This window comes from Trachypithecus francoisi, unplaced genomic scaffold, assembly GCF_009764315.1.
Source record: "Trachypithecus francoisi isolate TF-2019V2 unplaced genomic scaffold, Tfra_2.0 Lachesis_group2, whole genome shotgun sequence".
NCBI lineage: Eukaryota > Metazoa > Chordata > Mammalia > Primates > Cercopithecidae > Trachypithecus > Trachypithecus francoisi.
In genome coordinates, this window is record NW_022681465.1 from 116,181,821 (window position 1) to 116,204,823 (window position 23,003).

General features: G+C 47.7%; 1 protein-coding gene across 4 annotated transcripts in view; it reads right to left on the reverse strand.

Annotated features, from left to right (window-relative positions):
- The window catches only part of RUFY1 (RUN and FYVE domain containing 1), a 64,863-nt gene that overhangs the window by 16,079 nt on the left and 25,781 nt on the right, over positions 1–23,003 (reverse strand). For all 4 annotated transcript variants that reach the window (XR_004429402.1, XR_004429403.1, XM_033178541.1 and 1 more), the window contains 6 exons: positions 22,740–22,805; positions 17,962–18,031; positions 14,232–14,333; positions 12,100–12,216; positions 10,199–10,366; positions 692–789 (listed from right to left, as the gene is read on the reverse strand). Coding sequence is in view for 2 of the 4 variants with exons in the window: in XM_033178541.1 (XP_033034432.1) it covers positions 692–789; positions 10,199–10,366; positions 12,100–12,216; positions 14,232–14,333; positions 17,962–18,031; positions 22,740–22,805 (621 nt within the window). In the remaining 2 variants the exon portion in view is untranslated. The remainder of the gene's footprint in view (positions 1–691; positions 790–10,198; positions 10,367–12,099; positions 12,217–14,231; positions 14,334–17,961; positions 18,032–22,739; positions 22,806–23,003) is intronic.

The following is a 23,003-nucleotide window of genomic DNA, read 5'->3' on the forward strand; positions in this document are numbered from 1 at the left end:
TTTTTTTTTTTGAGACAGAGTCTTGCTCTGTCGCCCAGGCTGGAGTGCAATGGCGTGATCTCGGCTCACTGCAACCTCCCCCTCCCAGGTTCAAGCAATTCTCCTGCCTCAGCCTCCCGAGTAGCTGGAACTACAGGTGCATGCCACCACACCTGGCTAATTTTTTGTATTTTTAGTAGAGACGGGGTTTAACGGTGTTAGCCAGGATGGTCTTAATCTCCTGACCTTGTGATCTGCCTGCCTCGGCCTCCCAAAGTGCTGGGATTATAGGCGTGAGCCACCGCGCCTGGCCTTTTTTTTTTTTTTTTTTTGAGACAGAGTCTCTTCCTGTTGGCCAGGCTGGAGTGCAATGGCACGATCTCAGCTCATTGCAACCTCTGCCTCCTGGGTTCAAGCAATTCTCTTGCCTCAGCCTCCCAAGAAGCTGGGATTATAGGCGTGTGCCACCAAGCCTGGCTAATTTTTTGTATTTTTAGTAGAGACAGGGTTTCACCATGTTGGCCAGCCTGGTCTTGAACTCCTGACCTCAAGTGATATACCGGCCTCGGCCTCCCAAAGTGTTGGGATTACAGGCGTGAGCCACCGCGCCCAGCCTCTGCCCTGCACTTTGGAGAGGGAGCCTGAATAAGTTTCCAGGCCCAGGGAATGCTTGGCACCTTCCAGAGAATATCTGCCAGGGGGAAGTGATTACCTTTCTTCCATTTGTTTCATGCTGGACATAACTTGGTTGGTTTTTCCTTCAAAGGATGTGATGGCTTCATTCTTCTGCTGCAAACTGCTCTCTGCATTCTACAAAAGCAAGGGAGGGGTTCATACTCTGCCTGTCCCGCATCCTTGCGCCTGCTCGGGATTACAAACGGGGCTTATTTGTTAACCTTGTACCTTTGTGACACTTTCAACAGTATTCTGCTAATTGCTGCTCGTCCCCAGAGCCCTGGAAGACAAACTGACTCAAAGGCTCTCAGCTTTGTCAGCAGAAGGAAAGGCAGAGAGGGAAGTCCTGGAGTCTTTGCTCATGTTTGACAGCGTATTCCAGAGTCGGGTCAGACTCAGTGTTCCCCAGCTGTCCCCACATGCCAGGCACATCCACTGGTTCATTTGAGCCCTGACGATTCTCAAGGAAGATGCGGTCACCCCACTTTTCCCACTGAGAAACTCAGAAGAAAGTGACTGATGAAGGTTAAGGGCAAATGAGGGGTGGAACTGGGTTCGCACCCACATCTGTGTGGTTTTCTCTAAGTACACCTTTTAGCCATGACAGACACAGAGCGGCCAGGAGCGGGCACTGTGTGTTCCTGTGTGTTTACAAGAGACACCCTTAAAAAGCCAGAAGACAGGCCGGACGTGGTGGCTCACGCCTGTAATCCCAGCACTTTGGGAGGCCAAGGAGGGCAGATTACCTGAGGTCAGGAGTTCGAGACCAGCCTGGCCAACATTGTGAAACCCCATCTCTACTAAATATACAAAACTTAGCTAGGCATGGTGGCAGATGCCTATAATCCCAGCTACTTCGGAGGCTGAGGCAGGAGAATTGCTTGAGCCCAGGAGACAGAGGTTGCAGTGAGACTAGATTGTGCCACTGCACTCCAGCCTGGCCAACAGCGTGAGACTCTGTCTCAAAAAAAAAAAAAAAAAAAGCCTGCAGACAAAAGTCCTAATAAATTCATGAAAAATAACATACAGAGGCCGGGCACATGTGGCTCACACCTGTAATCCCAGCACTTTGGGAGGCCAGGTGGGCAGATCATGAGGTCAGGAGATCGAGACCATTCTGGCTAACACAGTGAAACCCCATCTCTACTAAAAATACAAAAAATTAGCCGGGCGTGGTGGCGGGCGCCTGTAGTCCCAGCTACTCAGGAGGCTGAGGCAGGAGAATGGTGTGAACCCGGGAGGTGGAGCTTGCAGTGAGCTGAGATCGCGCCACTGCACTCCAGCCTGGGCGACAGAGCAAGGCTCCGTCTCAAAAAACAAACAAACAAACAAACAAACAAAAAACCCATACAGACTGTATTCTCTGACCTTAATGTAATAAAATCAGACAGCTAACAAAAGAACAGCTAGAAACACCTCGTATCTGGAAACTAAATAGCATATTACTAGAAACGATTGAGCTAAAAAAAGGGAAATTATGGGCCGGGTGCAGTGGCTCTCGCCTGTAATCCCAGCACTTTGGGAGGCCAAGGCAGGTAGGTGGATCACGAGTTCAGGAGATCGAGACCATCCTGACCAATGTGATGAAACTCCATCTCCACTAAAAATACAAAAATTAGCCGGGTGTGGTGGGTGGTGGCGGGCGCCTGTAGTACCAGCTACTCACAAGGCTGAGACAGGAGAATCGCCTGAACCCGGGAGGCAGAGGTTTCAGTGAGCCAAGATTGCGCCACTGCACTCCAGCCTGGCGACAGAGAGTCCGTCTCAAAAAAAAAAAAAAAAAAAGGGAAATTATGAAATACTTAGAGCTAAAAGACAATGCAAACACCATATGATATTTCACTGCACTGAACATGCCACTGAGTCTAGGAAACACCATTTCATACACCACTGAGAAAGGAAAAAGTTGCTGATTGAAACAGGATATACCATCTTGACTAAAAGCTGCATCTCAATTTCCAACACGCTAAAATGGGGAAAATGGGCTTCTGCAATGATGACATACTTCAGTCACAATTTGGGAGACGCAGCTAAACTAGTTCTTGTGGGCAATTTTCAACTTTAAATAAATTTTTTAAGGAAACGGTGACAAAACTAATGCAATAAGTATGCATTTCAGAAGCTGAAAATGAGCTACAGAGCAAACCCAAAAAAAAGCAAGTAGAACACAAAGGTGAGGGTGAGCTGTTCCAGGCACATTACTGACACCAGCTGTGTGGGTTTTCCACACCAACCAATTCTGACACTAACTGGATGTCCTACAATTCAATTCTGATACTACTGTAATTACTCAGGGTCAGTGTAGAATCCACAGTTAGGAAGGGCTCAGTCCCACAAGACTGCCCCCGCTGAGCCACCAGCTGGGAGCCTCCTCAGATGGCCACTGTATTTCTGACCAGGCAGCTATACACTGGGGCTTCCCACGAGCCCCTCCTCAGCTTTGCTAGAACGGCTTACAGAGCTCAGGAAGGCACTTGACTTACAATTACTGGTTTATTATAAAGGAATGGTTAAATGGAAGAGACGCACAGGGTAAGGGATGGGGGAAGGGGTGCAGAGCTTCCGCACCCTCTTTGGATGTACCACCCTCCCAGCACCTTGCTGGGCTTGTCAGGCCAGCAGCTCTCCGAACCCTGTGGTTTGGGGTTTTTAGGGAGGTCTCATTATGGAGTCACGACTGATGAAATCATTGATCACTGGTGATTAGCTCAGTCTCCAGTCCGTCTCCCCTACCTCCTGGGGTGGGGCTGAAAAGTTCTAGGTCTGTAATCATGCTTTGTCTTTCAGGGGACCATGACTATCCTAACGTTACCCAGAAGCCCCCAGCTACCAGCTGTCAGCATACAAAAGACAGTCTTTCACTCTAGAGCATCCAAGTGTTTAGGAAGCTGCGTACCAGGAACCAGGGGCAGAGACCAAACACGTATTTCTTGTTATGCCACAGTAGAAATCAATTAAGTATGGAACAACAGTAAAGCATATTAGAATAGGCCAGGCGCTGTGGCTCACGCCTATAATACCAGCACTTTGGGAGGGCAAGGCGGGTGGATCACCTGAGGTCAGGAGTTCAAGACTAGCCTGACCAACATGGTGAAACCCCATCTCCACTAAAATACAAAAAGTAGCCGGGTGTGGTGGTACACACCTGTAATCCCACCTACTCGGCAGGCTGAGGCAGGAGAATTGCTTGAACCCGGGGGTTGGAGGTTGCAGTGAGCTGAGATCATGCCACTGCACTCTAGCCTGGGTGACAGAGCAAGACTCTGTCTCAAAAACAAAAAACAAAAAACAAAAACAAAATCAAAAACAAAAAAACATTAGGATAAAAAAGTTGTTTTGGGGGGAAGTTTTTGTTTGTTTGTTTTTTGAGACGAAGTCTCACTCTATCGCCCAGGCTGGAGTGCAATGGCGCGATCTCGGCTGACTGTAACCTCCACCTCCCAGGTTCAAGCAATTCTCCTGCCTCGGCCTCCCGAGTAGCTGGGATTACAGACATGCAGCACCATGTCCGGCTAATTTTTGTATTTTTAGTAGAGATGGGGGTTTCACCATGTTGGCCAGGCTGGTCTCGAACTCCTGACCTCGTGATCTGCCAGCCTCGGCCTCCCAAAGTATTGGGATTACAAGCATGAGCCACCATGGCTGGCCGGGAAGATTATTAAAAGAGACATACCTTTGGTAAGACTCAGTAAGGAAGAAAGGCAGAAAATGCAACTAAAAATGCTGAATGAAAGAGATTTAAAAATTTTGTAAAAGAATGTTACAGTCTGGGCTCGGAGGCTCATGCCTTTAATCTCAGCACTTTGAGAGGACAAGGTGGGAGAATCGCTTGAGCTCAGGAGTTTGAGACCAGCCTGGGCAACATGGTGAGACTCCAGTCTCTACTGAAAAAAAGGCTGGGCACGGTGGCTCATGTCTGCAATCCCAGCACTATGGGAGACCGAGGAGGGCAGATCACCTGAGCTCAGGAGTTTGAGACCAGCCTGGGCAACACAGTGACACTCCAGTCTCTATTGGAAAAAAAAAAAAAAAAAAGGCTGGGCATGGTGGCTCATGTCTGTAATCCCAGCACTATGGGAGACCGAGGAGGGCAGATCACCTGAGGTCAGGAGTTAGAGACTAGCCTGGCTAACACAGTGAAACCCCATCTCTACCAAAAATACAAAAATTAGCTGGGCATGGTGGCGTATGCCTGTAATCCTAGCTACTCAGGAGGCTGAGGCACGAGAATCCTTCAACCTGGGAGGCGGAGGTTGCAGTGAGCCCAGATCGCACCATTGCACTCTAGCCTGGGAGACAAGAGTGAAACTCCGTCTTAAAAAAAAAAAGAGATTATGACTGACTCAATCATCTACATTGGAAGCCCAATGGGGAAAAGGGGTTTGAAGTGAAAACAAGATGATACGAGCCTAGCAGTACGAGAGGGTCTCTTGGTGTGTGGTGCTTCCCAAATGAAAACCCACCACATTGGGCCAGGTGTGGCAGTTCCCACCTGTAATCACAGTACTTTGGGAGGCTGAGGCAGGCAGACTGCATGAGCCCAGGAGTTCAAGATCAGCCCGGGAAACATGGCAAAATCCTGTCTCCACCAAAAATACAAAAATTAGCCGGGCGTGGTGGCACGTGCCTATGGTCCCAGCTACATGGGAGGCTGAAGCAGGACAACTGCTTGAACCTGGGAGGCAGAGGTTACAGTGAGTTGAGATCCCACCACTGTACTCCAGCCTGGGCGACAAAGCCAGACCCTGTCTCAAAATAAATAAATAAATAAAAAATAAAAAATAAAAAATAAAAAATAAAACTGACCATATGCGGCACTGACTTGGGAGGCAGGGGTGGGTGTTGTCAAAGTAGATACTAGCAGCTGGAAAGCTGGTGATCCCTGTTAGCTATGGCAAAGCGCTGGGTACAACTGTCACTTGCCTAAGCTTGGCAAACAGCACAGGCCAGCAGTGCCAGCAATGCATGGAAAGAGCTGCAGGAGTCAGTCTAGTGAACGTTGGCTATCCTGCTGTCCGAACAAGGCGCTGTGAGGAAGGGCCGTGCGCGGGTGGAAGTCAGCTGCCTAGCACAGAGAGACGCACAGGAATAAAGAGGCCAAAGGTAGGGACTTCACAGAACCAGAAACGTCAACTGCTTTTGGACCCTAAAATAGACAAGACTAAGAATAGCAACGAAGGTGCTACAGAACAGCCCTGCAGCGAAGATCAGATCAAAGGTGCTTCTCTCACACCTAAATCTGTTGTTTCGGATGATTGGTCATTAAAGTGACAGAGGGAGGGGGAGAAAGGAAGAGACATACATACACAGACACACACAGACACACACACACACATCCCCCCAAAGAAGCAAAAGCAGTAAGGCAGGAACAAGAACTGAGTTGAGTTCAGGGAGGAACTCTGGTCACTGACACACAGACCAAGGGGAAATAAACTGAAAAGAGACTGCGACTGAGGCAACTGCCTTGTCAAAGACATCAAGTCTGATCTGAAAAACACCTTGACCGATGCCCACTACAACCGCCAGGCTGGCCAAGAGACACCTGGAAGAAGCTGGTCGAAAAAGCTGCACAGGCTCTGAGGAGGGCATGCTCCGAGCCCCCTTCAGATGTGGCCATGGATGATGGCGGACCTCTGAGGGGCTGTGGGGTCAGCTAATCAAGAAATTCCTGCAAAGGCAGAACCAGTGTGGCCAGGCATGCTAAGAAATGGGGCCGGCGACTGCTGTGTGTCTCCCTTTTCCACACGGGCACTTCCACTATATACGTCCTGTTTTTCCTCCACCGTTTCATGCTGGGGGTGACAGGCTAATGTGAGGAAGACGCTGGCCTTCTGGGCCACAGGTCCCGTGGGCTGCTGGAGAGGGCTACACATCAGCCAGGGACTGCAGACTTGAGGAGGATGCAGGGTCCAGCCGGGATGTCACGCAGTTCCCGTGGGCCAACTCTGGTAGAGACAAAGATCTGTCTACCAACATCTCTCCTCCCCTTCAGTGGGCTTGTAGCTCCGGAAAAAAGGAGCTCCCAGGTCCCCCTCGGACCAATGTGTGCCACTGGTGACAACCCCTTCCTATGGAACTGACTGGAAGCACTGTGTGCAACTTCCGTCTCACTGCCTGAGAGGAGGTCCCGGCTCTGGACTCTGCTTTTTCCCCACCTTGCAATGGCAGGAATGGTGACAACTAGAGTAGCCTGGAGAGCTGGGGCCCTAAATGACTGCAGGGAACAAAACTGCTAGCCTGAAATGCCCATCTTGCAACCATTACATAATAGAAATACAAATTCCCATATAAATTCCCATATACATCACACACCCATATATATATATATATATATATATATGTGTGTGTGTGCGTGTGTGTGTTTTTCTTTTTTCATCGCCTTCAAGAATAGAATCAAATTCCCATACTTTTAAGCTACTCTATTTTGGGGTCTGCTAAATTCTCACAGCAGATTAGTTTCCCCTAAGGAACACATTTTTTTTTTTTTTTTTGAGACGGAGTCTCGCTCTGTCGCCTGGGATCTCAGCTCACTGCAAGCTCCACCTCCTGGGTTCACACCATTCTCCTGCCTCAGCCTCCCAAGTAGCTGGGACTACAGGCGCCCGCCACCTTGCCCGGCTAGATTTTTGTATTTTTTAGTAGAGACGGGGTTTCACTGTGTTAGGCAGGATGGTCTCGATCTCCTGACCTCGTGATCCCCCCGTCTTGGCCTCCCAAAGTGCTGGGATTACAGGCTTGAGCCACCGCACCCGGCCAACGAACACATATTTACGTTATGTCTATTTACTAACCAACATCAGAAGAAAACATTAAAAAATTAAAATAGATGGCCAGGTGTGGCGGCTCACGCCTGAAATCTCGGCACTTTGGGTGGCCGAGGTAGGCAGATCACGAGGTCAGGAGATTGAGACCAGCCTGGCCAACGCAGTGAAACTGCGTCTCTACTAAAAATACAAAAATTCAGCTGGGCGTGGTGGCTCAAGCCTGTAATCCCAGCACTTTGGGAGGCAGAGACGGGCGGATCACGAGGTCAGGAGATCGAGACCATCGTGGCTAACACGGTGAAACCATGTCTCTACTAAAAAACACAAAAAACTAGCTGGGCGAGGTGGCAGGCACCTGTAGTCCCAGCTACTTGGGAGGCTGAGGCAGGAGAATGGCATGAACCCGGGAGGCGGAGCTTGCTGTGAGCTGAGATCTGGCCACTGCACCCCAGCCTGGGTGACAGAGCGAGACTCCGTCTCAAGGAAAAAAAAACAAAAAAAAACACAAAAATTAGCTGGGCATGGTGTTGCGTGCCTGTGGTCCTAGCTACTCAGGAGGCTGAGGCAGGAGAATCGCTTGAACCTGGGACACAGAGGTTGCAGTGAGCCGAGCGCCACTGCACTCCAGCCTGGGTGACAGAGTGAGACTCCATCTCAGAAAAAAAAAAAAAAAAGATGATTTATCAGGAGGGTGAAACTATTTTCTTCCTATTTTTTCCTTGCTTTTTTTTCTTTTGAGTCTTGCTCTGTCACCAGGCTGGAGTGTAAGTAGCACAATCTCGGCTCACTGCAACCTCTGACTCCCTGGTTCAAGCGATTCCCCCACTTGGGACTCCTGAGTAGCTGGGATTGCAGGCACACGCCACCATACCCAGCTAATTTTTTGTATTTTTAATAGAGACGAGGTTTCACCATGTTGGCCAGGATGGTCTCGATCTCCCTGACCTTGTGATCTGCCTGCCTTGGCCTCCCAAAGTGCTGAGATTACAGGTGTGAGCCACCGTGCCTGGCCTTTCTTCCTTCCTTTAATTTTTTTTTGTAATTACTGGGGAAGAGATGCAAATTCTTCCTTTCTTCTTTTGTTTTACTTCAATTGTTATTGTTACTATTATAACCTTAATATTTTTTTTTTTTTTTTTTGAGCCAGAGTCTCGCTCTGTCACCCAGGCTGGAGTGCAGTGGCACGAGCCACAACCTCCACCTCCCAGGTTCAAGGGATTCTCCTGCCTCAGCCTCCTGAGTAGCTGGGATTACAGGCATGCACCACCATGCCTGGCTAAATTTTGTATTTTGAGTAGAGATGGGGTTTTTCCATGTTGGACAGGCTGGTCTCAAACTCCCAACCTCAGGTGATCCGCCCGCCTGGCCTCCCAAAGTGCTGGGATTACAGGTGTGAGCCACCACACCCGACTGATTAATAGTTTTAAAAAGATAGGAAAAAATAACAGTTTATTATTGCTGTCTCATACTATCTGTGACACAGATGTTACAGGAAGTAAGAGTGAAGCTATATCCATGGAAAATGAAATGGGACTGTTTTGGCAAGAAAATAGGAACCAGAATGTCAAAAGTTTTGAGAAAGATGCAGAATGGTCCCCTTCTGAGGAGCTTCTGGGCAATAAAAGCTTTCTAATTTTTAGATACTGTTTTTCTTTTCCTTTTTTTTTTTTTTTTTTTGAGACGGAATCTCGCTCTGTCAACCAGGCTGGAGTGCAGTGGTGCAACCTCGACTCACTGCAACCTCTGTCTCCCAGGTTTAAGGGATTCTCCTGCCTCAGCCTCCCAAGTAGCCAGGATGACAGGCACCCGCCACCACCCCCAGCTAATTTTTTGTATTTTTAGTAGAGATGGGTTTTCACTATGTTGACCAGACTGGTCTCGAACACCTGATCTCGTGATCTGCCTGCCTTGGCCTCCCAAAGTGCTGGGATTACAGGCGTGAGCCACTGTGCCTGGCCTAGATGCTGTTTTTCAAACTCTGGCATGATTGGTTCTGTCTGGGACAGTTCCCCTGGACCACCCTGAAATGACAGAGGAGAGGCAACCAGCTACCTATGTGGCCCAGAACACTCAGAAAGATTAACTTAATGGCAAAGTTTGAAAAGACAATACTAAATAACTTTTTTTTTTTTTTGAGTCGGAGTCTTGCTCTGTCATCCAGGCTGGAGTGCAATGGCATGATTTCGGCTCACTGCAACCTGTCTCCTGGGTTCAAGCAATTTTCCTGCCTCAGCATTCTGAGTGTCTGGGATTAGAGGTGCGTGCCACAATGCCTGGCTAATTTTTGTACTTTTAGTAGAGACAGGATTTCACCATGCTGGCTAGGCTGGTCTCGAACTCCTGACGTCGTGATCTGCCCGCCTCGGCCTCCCAAAGTGCTGGGATTACAGGCGTGAGCCATCGTGCCCAGCCCTAAATGACATCTTTAATTCACTCCTCCATGCTTGGTGTAAACAGTAAATCGTTGAAATAGAAGGAAACAGACAGTGTAGAGACAGTGAAGATGGATGTACAAAGTTTGGGTTTGGGTTAAAAAGACCCACGTCTCCCCTTATGAGCTGCCACCAGGGGCATGTGATTTAGTGACTTGGCTCTGCCTTGTCACTTACATTTCCCCCCATTTCTCAGGGACTGCCATGAGGATCAAAATCATCATACGAGCAGGTCTGACACATACGAGGGGCTCCATGTGTCTCCTCGCTCATTCTGTAAGAAGAATGACACAAGACTGACGAGCAGCAGAAACCAGGATGTGCTACGCACACAAAGCCAACTCCCACCTGAGCTTTGTGAAACATCTGTAAATTAATCGCTTTGACTTCTTCCAGCTGCTGGCGGAGGGCAACTAGTGTGTCCTGCTTCTCGTGGGTGTCCTTTTCCAGCAACTTCATTGCAATTTCCATTTCGGTTTTCATTCCAATTTGTAACTCCAGTTCTTTTTCCAGTTCCTTAAAAGGATATTTACAAGGAAAACATTATTAAAATAGATCACAGAAATGTATTTAACTGGGGTTGAATCTCAAGTAGTGCTTAAAATACAAACTGAAGCCTGGGCGTGGTGGCTCATGGCTGTAATCCTCAGCACTTTCGGAGGCTGAGGTGGGCGGATCATTTGAGGCCAGGAGTTCGAGAGCAGCCTGGCTAACATGGTGAAACCCCGTCTCTACTAAAAATACAAAAATTAGCTGGGTGTGGTGGCGTGCACCTGTAATCCCAGCTACTAAGGAGGCTGAGGCAGGAGGATTGCTTGAATCTGGGAGGCAGAGATTGCAGTGAGCCGAGATCACACCACCATCGTACTCCAGCCTGGGTGACAGGGTAAGATTGTCTTAAAGAAAAAAACCAAACCAAAACAAAACAAACAAGGTGAGAATAAGTTAGGGAGACTGAAAAGAGTCTGTCTGGAGCAGGATTAGATGCTGTTTCCCCTGTTCCTCACTGTACAGTTAAAGCTGGCTCCACATCAAGTCAACAGAAAGCTGGTCAGTGGCAGGATGAGCCTAGGTTCCAGCAACCATGTTTTCCATACCCACAGATCAGAATGCATGTTCTCAAAGAATATCTGTCTCATCTGAGTGCTGGAAGGGACCTGATAGTGCAATGTTAGAATTTCTAGAATGATTTGCTAGTTTATAGCAACGAAAGTGCAACCATTTTGAAATGGTTCCGTCCTGACTCAGGACATGTCTCTTTGTATTCATGCAAAAAAGCAAAGAAATAAAGCAGGCACAAGAACAGTGTTTACAAGTAACCTGGTCACTGATGCACAGGTTGAGTGGAAATAAATAGGTCAGAGGTTATGACTGAGAGAATTGTATTGTCAAATAAACCATCAATCTGGTCTCATAGCAATCCCTGTAAAAGATTCATAAAATGGCTGGGCACAGTGGCTCACACCTGTAATTCCAGCACTTTGGAAGGCTGAGGCAGGAGTTCAAGACCAGCCTGACCAAGATGGTGAAACCCCGTTTCTACTAAAAATACAAAAAACTGGCCGGGCACGGTGGCTCAGGCCTGTAATTGCAGCACTTTGGGAGGCTGAGGCTGGAGGATCACAAAGCCAGGAGATGGAGAACATCTTGGCCAACATGGTGAAATCCCGTCTCTACTAAAAATACAAATATCAGCCGGGCATGGTAGTGTGTGCCTGTAGTCCCAGCTACTCTGGAGGCCGAGGCAGGAGAATTGCTTGAACCTGGGAGGCGGAGGTTGCAGTGAGCCGAGATCGTGCCACTGCACTCTAATCTGGGTGAAAAGAGTGAAATTCTGTCTCAAAAAAAAACCAAACACCAAAAAACTAGTTGGGCGTGGTGGTAGGCGCCTGCACTCCCAGCTACTCGGGAGGCTGAGGCAGAGAACTGCGTGAACCCAGGAGGCAGAGGTTGCAGTGGGCCGAGATTGCGCCACTGCACTCCAGCGTGGGAGACACAGTGAGACTCCGTCTTGAAAAAAAACAAAAAAACAAACAAACAAAAATAAAGATTTATAAAACGGGAAAATATATGAGTGACAATGCACAACTGAGTTGTAACCATAGGCTTAAAATAACTTTTTAAAAAATGAACAGCTTCTGACTTTCCATAAGCATCAGGATGGTTAAGCATATCTTTGAAAAGTGTTGACAGAATTAACTTAGAGGGCTACTGGGAAACTCTAAAGACACTCAGTCTTGCACACTCACCAACCGGACTTTCTTCTCCTCTTTTAGCTGCTTCCACACATCACTATACATTTCATCCAGACCTTGTCGAGTTTGCTTGTAAGTGTCCAGCTCAACTTTGGTATCCTGTTTTGTTATCTGTATCAAACAAGGACACCAAGAGGAATTGTTTGCTTGTGGAAAGCAAGCTAATTATGAAGTACTTAAAAATATACCACAATTTAAAAAAATGTAAAGTAATTTTTATTTTTTAAGCAAGATAGAAAAAGGTAAAAATTTGGCCCGGCGCAGTGGCTCACGCCTGTAATCCCAGCACTGTGGGAGGCTGAGGTGGGCAAGTCACGAGCTCAGGAGATCGAGACTATCCTGGCTAACACGGTGAAACCCCATCTCTACTAAAACTACAAAAAATTAGCCTGGCATGGTGGTGGGTGCCTGCAGTCTCAGCTACTCGGGAGGCTGAGGCAGGAGAATGGCGTGAACCCAGGAGGCGGAGCTTGCAGTGAGCTGAGATTGTGCCACTGTACTCCAGCCTGGGCAACAGAGCGAGACTCCGTTTCAAAAAAAAAAAAGAATGAGAGTAAGTCCATAGATATTTGAAAGGTTAAGTTCATAGGCTGGGTGTGGTGGCTCATGCCTGTAATCTCAGCATTTTGGGAGGCTGAGGCGGGAGGATCACTTGAGGTCAGGAGTTTGATACAAGCCTGGCCAACATGGTGAAACCTCGTCTCTACCAAAAACATAAAAATTAGCTGGGCATGGTGGCATGCACCCATAATTCCAGCTACTTGGGAGGCTGAGGCAGGAAAATCGCTTGGATCTGGGAGGTGGAGGTTGCAGTGAGCTGAGATTGCACCACTGCATTCCAGCCTGGGTGACAGAGAGCAAGACTCTGTTTCCAAAAAAAAAAAGTGACTTTCATAAAGCAATTTAAATTCAGTGTTCTTTAAAACAGAACAAGACTTGGCCAGGTACAGTGGCTCATGCCTGTAATCCCAGCACTTTGGGAGGCCCAGGTGGGTGGATCACGAGGTCAGGAGATCGAGACTATCCTGGCTAACACGGTGAAACCCCGTCTCCACTAAAAATACCAAAAAAATCAGCCGGGCGAGGTGGCGGGTGCCTTTAGTTCCAGCTACTCGGGAGGCTGAGGCAGGAGAATGGTGTGAACCCGGAAGGCAGAGCTTGCAGTGAGCCGAGATCGCGCCACTCACTCCAGCCTGGGTGACAGAGCGAGACTTCGTCTCAAGAAAACAACAACAACAACAAAAAAACAGAACAAGACTTCATTAGCAGGAAAAGCCCTCATTCAGCCCATCATCCAGTACTTATGAACATGTTTTTAGCACTGAGTGAATTTATAAGTGAATCAGATATGGTCTTTTTTTTTTTTTTGAGACGGAGTCTCGCTCTGTCGCCCAGGCTGGAGTGCAGTGGCGCGATCTCAGCTCACTGCAAGCTCCGCCCCCTGGGTTCACACCATTCTCCTGCCTCATCCTCCTGGGTAGCTGGGACTACAGGCGCCCGCCACCACACCCGGCTACTTTTTGTATTTTTAGTAAGGATATGGTTTCACCGTGTTAGCCAGGATGGTCTCGATCTCCTGACCTCGTGATCTGCCTGCCTTGGCCTCCCAACATGCTGGCATTACAGGCGCCTGCCACCACGCCCGGCTAATTTTTTTGTATTTTTAGTAGAGGGGTGGTTTCACCGTGTTAGCTAGGATGGTCTCGATCTCCTGACCTCGTGATCCACCCGCCTCGGCCTCCCAAAGTGCTGGGATTACAGGCGTGAGCCACCGCGCCTGGCCCAGGCGTGGTTTCTAGCAACGGGAATGCGGGAGGATGGCCCATGACTGCCCATGGCCCCCGGGACGACATCACGGAGGACATGGCAGGTGAGTGGATGCTGAAGAACGAGTAGGAACTTTGGCATGCAAAGGCCCACAGGTCAGGCAGGGAGTCACCGTCCAAGTGATCCAGGTGGTCTTAGAGTGATGTGGGCAGGGAAGATGGTGAGAGGCACTTTCTGACATTAAGCAAGGCACCTTTGCATTCTGAAGACGGGCTTGTTCTTAAGCTATGAGCTTGAGATTGACAATGGCTGTGTCTGAGGAAGGAACACGCTGCCCAGCTGTAAGGTCAATTTCTCACCTCTACACTCTTTTCACTTCTCTCTCGAATTAATTCATTTTGTTCTCTTAACTGCTGCTGTTCTTCTTGAAGTGAACAAATTCGGTCTGTTGCAGCTGAAAGCTGATTAAGGAAAATTTTTACAGTTCTTAACATCAAAATTCATCTTATTGTTCAAATTAAAAACATTAATTTGGCATCTTCACAGTTGACAACGTTCACAGGTTTGATATTTTATTTCCTTGTTTTCAACAGGTAATAATACATGGTTCCAAATTCCAAAGACATGAAAATATATGTAGTAAAATCTCTCCTCCGCCCTTGCCCCTAGCCATCTCTGCCCTCTCCAGATTTTCTCCCTCTACAAAAATGATAGCATACTGCTTAATGTGGACAAAGATTTACAGACACAAAAAATAAGAAACAGCCTGAATGTTCACTATTAGGGAAATAGTTAAATCATAGTGGAAGCATAAAATAAATATGTCGTCAATAAAATGTTTACAAAAGCTTTTAATCACTTGAGAACATACTTAAGATATAATACTAATAGGGAAAAAAGGTCATATGGTATGCTGTCACCTGTACTAAAAAAAATCAACTAGGTTAAAAATGCTTAAGAAAAGATGGAGTGGCCGGGTACAGTGGCTCACACCTGTAATTCCAGCACTTTGGGAGGCTGAGGCTTGAACCCAGGAGTTTGAGACCAGCCTGGGCAACATGGTGAAACCCCATCTCTACAAAAAACACAAAAATCAGCCAGGCATGATGTCTCACGCCTGTAATCCCAGCTACATAGGAGGCTGAGGTGGGAGGATGGCTTGAACCCAGAAGGCAGAGGTTGCAGTGAGCTGAGATCACACCACTGCACTCCAGCCTGGGTGACCAGAGCCTGTCTCAAAAAAGAAAAAAGAAAAGATGGGAACAACACATATCAAATAATAAAATGGTAAGAACAGCTGTCACTTAGTGAAGGCCTTACGGGCTTTTGTCCTGACTCTTCTTTCTTTCCAGTTTTTCAGGCTAATGATCAGTAAAAGTATATTTCAATCACTAGAGGGAGGATTAAAGAATTTGCAGGGAGGAATAAAAAACAAATCATTGGAGTTATGCCCGAGAGGACCTCTTCTTCCCCTGGAAGGACTTCTCATGGCTGAGGGAAAAGCATAGAGAAGCAGGACGCTGTCAGGGACCTGCCTAAGGAGAGGTTGTCTCAAGAGGCAAGGCAGATGAGTAAACACACAAACCAGCCCCTCCTCATTCCAGCCTCATCACCCAGCTTGCAGAGAGGAAGGTGCAGCTGAGGAGAAAGAAGTAAGATCTCTGTCCTTGGTGCTTTGCTGGCTCTCAGCATCATTCGCTAGTGGAGGGACTCAAAGCACTAACTCCTCACCTTCTCTGTCAACAGTGTCTAAAACTCCTGAGAATTACTTTCCACTTAGACTCAGAACCCGGCCTGGGGTTTTTACACATAACTGCTGTGCCCAAAAAAACAAACATCAAGGCTTCAAAGGGCGTGTTAGTTGCTCAAAGGGAAGAAGCAGGCAAAAACCATAAGCTAATTCCCATTCTACTCTCTGGAGATGCAGAGAGCACACCCTGAAGAGGGCGATGCTTTTCACTAAGCACATTTCTTTGTTTTGTAATTGAGACAGGGTGTTACTCTGTCTCACTGCAGCCTCTAACTCCTAGGCTCAAGTGATCCTCTCATCTCAGCCTCCCGAGTAGCTGGGAGTACAGGTGTGTGTCACCACACCTAATTTTTAAATTTTTTGTAGAGACAGAGTGTTGCCACGTTGCCCAGGCTGATCTCAAACTCCTGGGCTCAAGCAAGTCTTCTACCTTGGCCTCCCAAAGAGCTGGGATTTACAGGCATGAGCCACCACACCTGGCTGAAGCACATTTTCCATTACAATCATTTGCCTTTAAAGAAAACATAACCTGGCCGGGCGCGGTGGCTCACGCCTGTAATCCCAGCACTTTGGGAGGCCGAGGCAGGCAGATCACAAGGTCAGGAGATTGAGACCATCCTGGCTAACACGGTGAAACACCATCTCTAATAAAAATACAAAAAAAAAAAAATTAGCTGGGTGTGGTGGTGGGCGTCTGTAGTCCCAGCTACGCAGGAGGCTGAGGCAGGAGAATAGCATGAACCTGGGAGGCGGAGCTTGCAGTGAGCCGAGATCATGTCACTACTGTACTCCAGCCTGGGCGACAGAGCAAGACTCTGTCTCAAAAAAGGAAAAAAAAAAAAAGAAAAAAAGAAAACATAACTGAAGCTGGGCTCAGCGACTCACGTCTGTAATCCCAGCACTTTGGGAGGCCAAGGTGGGTGGGTCACTTTAGCCTAGGAGTTTGAGACCAGCCTCAGCAACAAAGTGAGATCCTGTCTCTACAAAAAGTTAAAAAATCAGCCGGGTGTTGGTGGTATGTACCTGTAGTCCCAGCTACTGGGAGGTTGAGGCAGGAGGGTCTCTTGAGCCCAGGAGTCTGAGGTTACAGTAAGCTACGATTGCACCACTGCACTCCAGCCTGCGTGACAGAGTGAGACCCTGTCTGAAAAAGCAGAAAACCCCACATAACTCTGTTTAGTTTCAAAAGCTAAATCGGACCTTCATCAAAGCACGCCATCTTGACTGAGAAGTAGTGAATCTGCTTGTGCTAAAATCAAACAACTCGAGTGCTCCCATGTGGCAAGCGTTGCCCTAAGATATGAGTCTTAATCTTTGCAACAGTATTGTAAAGTATGTATTATTACCTAATTTGGAGGTGAGAAAAGTGAGCTCAACCACCGACCTACCTAGCCTGAGGCTCAAAGGCCTGCCTACCAAGGTGACTGTGAAGCCTCCAATCCTAAGTTCCATGAAGTTTCCCCCATGACACCCCCATCTAAGACGCTGTCTTGAATTTCCTTCTCCTCACACCAATCTGAGCTCCTTTCTTGAAAGCCTGTTAGGGCCGGTGCCTCAGGAGGGAGCAGTCAGCTTTAAGGAGCCTTACACGGCGTCCCTCATGACAGAGGTGGGCTCTGAGGCTCTCCTTTCTGCTGTGACCCACCTCCATGCCGGGGAGGTGTTCCTTCTCAAGCCCCTCTCAGCCCTCGTCCTTCTAGGTGGGAGGCCTGGGCAGCCGGGGACTGCCGCCTGTGGAGAGCCTCAGAAGGGCTGAGCACCCCCTCCTGCTAACAGGAGACAAGATGTGTCCACCAAGGAGCCTGCCGGGGAGCTGGCAGCAAGCTCTCTTCCTCGGCTCAGCCCTCCTTTGTCCTGTCCTTTCCTTCTCTCTTCCTAGTGAGAAAGCAGAGCAAGACCGCACTGTGGGGAGGCTGGCTGCATGCTCCTGAGGCCGAAGCAGAAGGGGTGGGCGAGGATACTTATTCCTTACGACAAGAGTCCGTGCTTTCTGGGGCAGCAGGGAGGCACACGGCATCACAGGAAGGGAAGAAAGAGGAAGACGCGGCTCTTCCACAACAGAAGCTGGGCTTTTCCAAAGAGCAATTTCCTTCTATGGGATGACTCTGAGGTGATAAAATCTAAGTCACTTAGAACTGGCTTGTGATCAGCTGCAGTGTCTCACTGGGAGCCTCAGACAGGGCAGAACACAGACATTCCCCTGTCCTATGTGGGGCAATTGGAGGTTAGCAAGCCCCCTTCCTACCAGCAAGAAGCTCTGCTTCCATAGACCGACTACACCATTTCTCTAACCTTGGGTCATTCTGTTTTGTCTAAAAATTTCAATAAAACTTACAAACCTCTTCTTGAAGCTTTGAATTAGTCTTTTCCAAGCCATCTATCTTGGTTTGAAGATCCCCAACTGTACAGCTGTAGAAAATAATAATATTAGGTAAACATAAACTTACAAAAGCTGACTGTTTTCTCAAACTGGAAACAGTAAGACAGATTCCTAGATTTCCTGTATGAAATGGAAAAGCAAAGGGTCTCCAATTAACTCAGAGAAGATGAGAATTCTAAATACACATTTGCAACATGTTTTTCAATAAGTTTTATCCCTAAAATTTAATCTTTCTTGGCCGGGCACGGTGGCTCACGCCTGTAATCCCAGCACGTTGGGAGGCCAAGACGGGCGGATCACAAGGTCAGGAGATCAAGACCATCCTGGCTAACACGGTGAAACCCCGTCTCTACTAAAAATACAAAAAATTAGCCAGGCGTGGTGGCGGGCACCTGTAGTCCCAGCTACTCAGGAGGCTGAGGCAAGAGAATGGCATGAACCCGGGAGGCGGAGCTTGCAGTGAGCCGAGATTGCGCCACTGCACCCCAGCCTGGGTGACACAGCGAGACTCTGTCTCAAAAAAAAAAAAAAAAAAAAAAGGAATCTTTTTTTTTGAGGCAAAGTCTCACCCTGTCACCCAGGCTGGGGTGCAGTGGCGCAATCTCGGCTCACTGCAACCTCTGCCTTCTGGGTTGAAGCGATTCTCCAGCCTCAGCGTCCCAAATAGCCTAGATTACAGGTGTGTGCCACTGTACCTGGCTAATTTTTTCATATTTTTAGTAGAGATGAGGTTTTACCATGTTGGCCAGGCTAGTCTCAAACCCCTAACCTCAGGTGAGGCTGCACACCTTGGCCTTCGAAAGTGCTGGGATTACAGGCATGAACCACTGTGACCAGCCTATTTCTTTTTTAGTCATCTGGAAAGAGAATATTTTTCTCCCAACACAAAAGGTGATAGAAACCAAAATATGTTGGCATTCATATACCTAAAGTAAAATTCATTAACATGGTATTGTTATTTTTGGGCAGAAGGATCCAAGGTGTTATTTTTGTTTGTTTGTTTTGGTTTTTTTTTTGAGAGAGTCTCGCTCTGTCGCCTAGGCTGGAGTGCAGTGGTGCGATCTCTGCTCACTGCAAGCTCCGCCTCCCGGGTTCATGCCATTCTCCTTCCTCAGCTTCCTGAGTAGTTGGGACTACAGGCACTCGCCACCATGCCTGGCTATTTTTTTGTATTTTCACTAGAGACGGGGTTTCACCGTGTTAGCTAGGATGGTCTCGATCTCCTGACCTCGTGATCCACTCGCCTTAGCCTCCCAAAGTGCAGGGATAACAGGCGTGAGCCACCACACCCGGCCCCAACATGTTTTTAAAATCCCTTTTACACATTCCCCATTTAAAAAATACTCCTTAATAATATGTACTACTTTTTTTTGTTCTTTGTTTTTGAAACAGGGTCTTGCTCTGTTGCCCAGGCTGGAGTGCAGTGGTGTGATCGTGGCTCACTGCAGCCTCGACCTCCAAGGCTCATGATCCTCCCACCTTGGCCTCTCACTGTGCCACCAGGCCCAGCTAATATTTGTATTTTTTTTTTTTTTGTAGAGGTGGGGTTTCACTATGTTGCCCAGGCTGATCTTGAACTCCTGGGCTCAGGTGATCCTCCTCCCGCCCCAGCCTCCCAACCTGCTGAGATTACAGGTGTGAGCTTCCACACCTGGCCTCTAAGCACTTTAAATGCATCAACTCATTTAATCTTCCCCACAATTCAATGAGGTAGATCCTATTGTCAGCCTGTTTGACAGACAAGGCAGCCATAATTTTATATAAAAGAATTCACTCAAGTTCACACATCTACAACGGGGTGCTGGCTTCTGAACCCAGGGAATCTGGCTTTAGAGCCTGCACGTCTGGGTGACAGGCCATGCTGCCAAACACCAGTCCCTGTTGCCAGTGAGTGGGGCACAAAGAAAGAAACTTGGCAAGGCTGATGAACCAAGGCTTAGGAACCAGGGGGCAAATATAAAAATGCAAAGACACAAAATGAAAAAGGGAAAAAAACCAAAAGATACAGAGGGAGTGAAAAGTTTAAAGAGTATATAATTGCCAATTCTGTGCCAACTTGGTAATTCAGAAAATACCCCCAAATTTTATATTTTTCTTAAAAATATAAATGACCGGCCGGGCACGGTGGCTCACACCTGTAATCCCAGCACTTTGGAAGGCTAAGGCGGGTGGATCACGAGGTCAGGAGACAGAGACCATCCTGGCTAACAGAGTGAAACCCCATCTCTACCAAAAATACAAAAAATTAGCCGGGTGTGGTGGCGGCACCTGTAGTCCCAGTTACTTGGGAGGCTGAGGCAGGAGAATGGCGTGAACCCGGGAGGAGGAGCTTGCAGTGAGCAGAGATCGCGCCACTGCACTCCAGCCTGGGTGACAGAGAGAGACTCCATCTAAAAAAATATATTTGATATATTTATATATTTTTTTGATGAACAACTAAGTAAAAACTGAAAAGCTAGCAACGTATTGCCTCATAAACACTCTGAGCTTCATAAATTCTTTTTTTTTTTTTGAGATGGAGTCTCTGTCACCCAGGATGGAGTGCAGTGGCACAATCTCGGCTCACTACAACCTCTGCCTCCCAGGTTCAAGTGATTCTCCTGCCTCAGCCTCGAGTAGCTGGGACTACCGGTGCCCGCCACCACACCTGGCTAATTTTTGTATTTTTAGTAGAGATGGCCACCATGTTGGCCAGATTGATCTTGAACTCCTGACCTCAGGTGATTCGCCTGCCTCGGCCTCCCAAAGTGCTGGGATTACAATCGCCTGGCTGCTTCATATTCGCAAGGGGCAAATAATGCCCATGATCTAGAAGCCAGCTGTTCACAGGCATGAGGAAAAGCTCACTAATTTGTTTTGCAACGCTATATAACCCTGACATGAGGGCGGAGAAAGAAAACTATGAAATTCCCAGCAAGTCAGGTTACGTTTTTTTTCTTTGAGATGGAGTTTCGCTCTTGTTGCCTAGGCTGAATGCAATGGTGCAGTCTCAGCTCACCGCAACCTCCGTCTCCTGGGTTAAAGCGATTCTCCTGCCTCAGCCTCCTGAGTAACTGGGATTACAGGCGTGTGCTACCATGCCTGCCTAATTTTGTATTTTTAGTAGAGATGGGGTTTCTCCATGTTGGTCTCGAACTCCCAACCTCAGGTGATCCACCCGCCTCGGCCTCCCAAAGTGTTGGGATTACAGGTGTGAGCCACTGCACCCAGCCAGGTTACATATGAAAAGGATAATTGAATTATTAAAACTATATCCTGGCTGGGCAAGGTGGCTCACGCCTATAACCCAGCAGTTGGGAGGCTAACCAGGGAGGATCGCTTGAGGCCAAGAGTTTGAGACCACCTTGGGCAACAAAGTGAGACCCTGTCGCTACAAAAAACACAAAAAATTAGCCAGGTGTAGTGGTGCATGCCTATGGTTCCTGCTACTTGGGAGGTTGAGGTGGGCAAATCACCTGAGCCCCGGGAGGTGGAGGCTGCAGCGAGCCATGATTATACCACTGCACTCCAGCCTGGGTGACAGAGTAAGACCTTGTCTCAAAAAATCCTAATAAAAATAATATGATCAAGTGGTGTTTATCCCTGTGACACAGGAATGGTCCAGTATGAAGAAGTCTATGAATAAAATACACCACATCAGTAGATTAAGGGATACAAACCATGATTATTTTAATGGACACTAAAAGGCATTTGATACAATTCAATATCTATTTCTTATAAATACTCTCAATAAACTAGGAATTGATCAAAAAACTTTCAAAAAACAGCCAACATCACAGTTAAGCAGAGCCCCAGGCTGGGTGTGGTGGCTCACACCTGTAATTCTAGCACTTTGGGTGGCTGAGGTGGGAGGATTGCTTGAGCCCAGGTGAGACCAGTCTGGGCAACATGGCAAAGCGCTGACTCTATAAAAAGTACAGAAACCAGCCAGGAGGGGTGGCGTGCGCCTGTAGTCCCAGCTACTTAGGAGGCTGAGGTGGGAGAATCAATTGGCCGAGCCTGGGAATTCGAGGCTCCAGTGAGCCGAGATCACGCCGCTACACTTCAGCCTGGGCAACAGAGTGAGACCCTGTCAAAAAAAAAAAAACAAAACAAAAGTGAAAAAAGCCCCAGAGCGATATGCCCCTGACTACACTGGGAGGAACATGCCAGCTTCCTCACCTGGCTTTTGGGGCCAGAGAGGATGCCCCTGTGGAGAACTGTCATGTGCAATGTACCCTCTAACATGTCTCTCCACATTCCCCACGAATACCTCCAAGGATTAGTGTTTCATGAAACACATCCACAGATCTCCAGCAAAGATAAAAAAAAAAAAAGATAAAGATGCTTGTGATCACTAGTACATTGCTCTGGAGGGCCTAGCCCAGTGGTTTTCAACTCTCTTTCCTGGCCTAACGCACTGGGTACTGTGTGCTGATTCCAGCAGCAACAGTGCTTGCCATGAAGGGATTTCCAGCCACGTGGCTGTGGGGTGAGGAGTGGAGAGTCAAGGTTTAATGTAGTTACCTCTCTGTATTATATAACTGCAGAAAGCACAGAATAAAGATTTCCCAAGAGTTTATCAAGAAGAAATCATACTTCTCCAGTTTGTACAAATAAATGTTGCCTGAATGATGACCCTTTTGTCTTGGTTTGGAAACAAGCTATTTGTAAGTATGTGGCAACTCAAAGAGGTTCCATGAAACAATGACAGGATACCACGCATGTAACTGTCACATTGAAAAAAAGGAGTCTTACCTCAAGTGCCGGTTAAGTTCTTCCACATAATTTTTTTGATCAAGGACATCAGTAATTCTTTCATGCCTTTTAAAAGGAGCATAAAAAGGGAGAACTTTTTTTTATTAATGATTAATACTTTGTAACTGTTCCCCAACCTTCCAATCACCTTGTAGAAGTACCAGTGTCTTCAAGAAACCAAGAGACAGCCAGAGCTTAGTAACATCCACAGTCTCAGAGTACAGAGAGCAAAGCTGGCCTGGGGCACGGTAGCCAGCGTCTCCA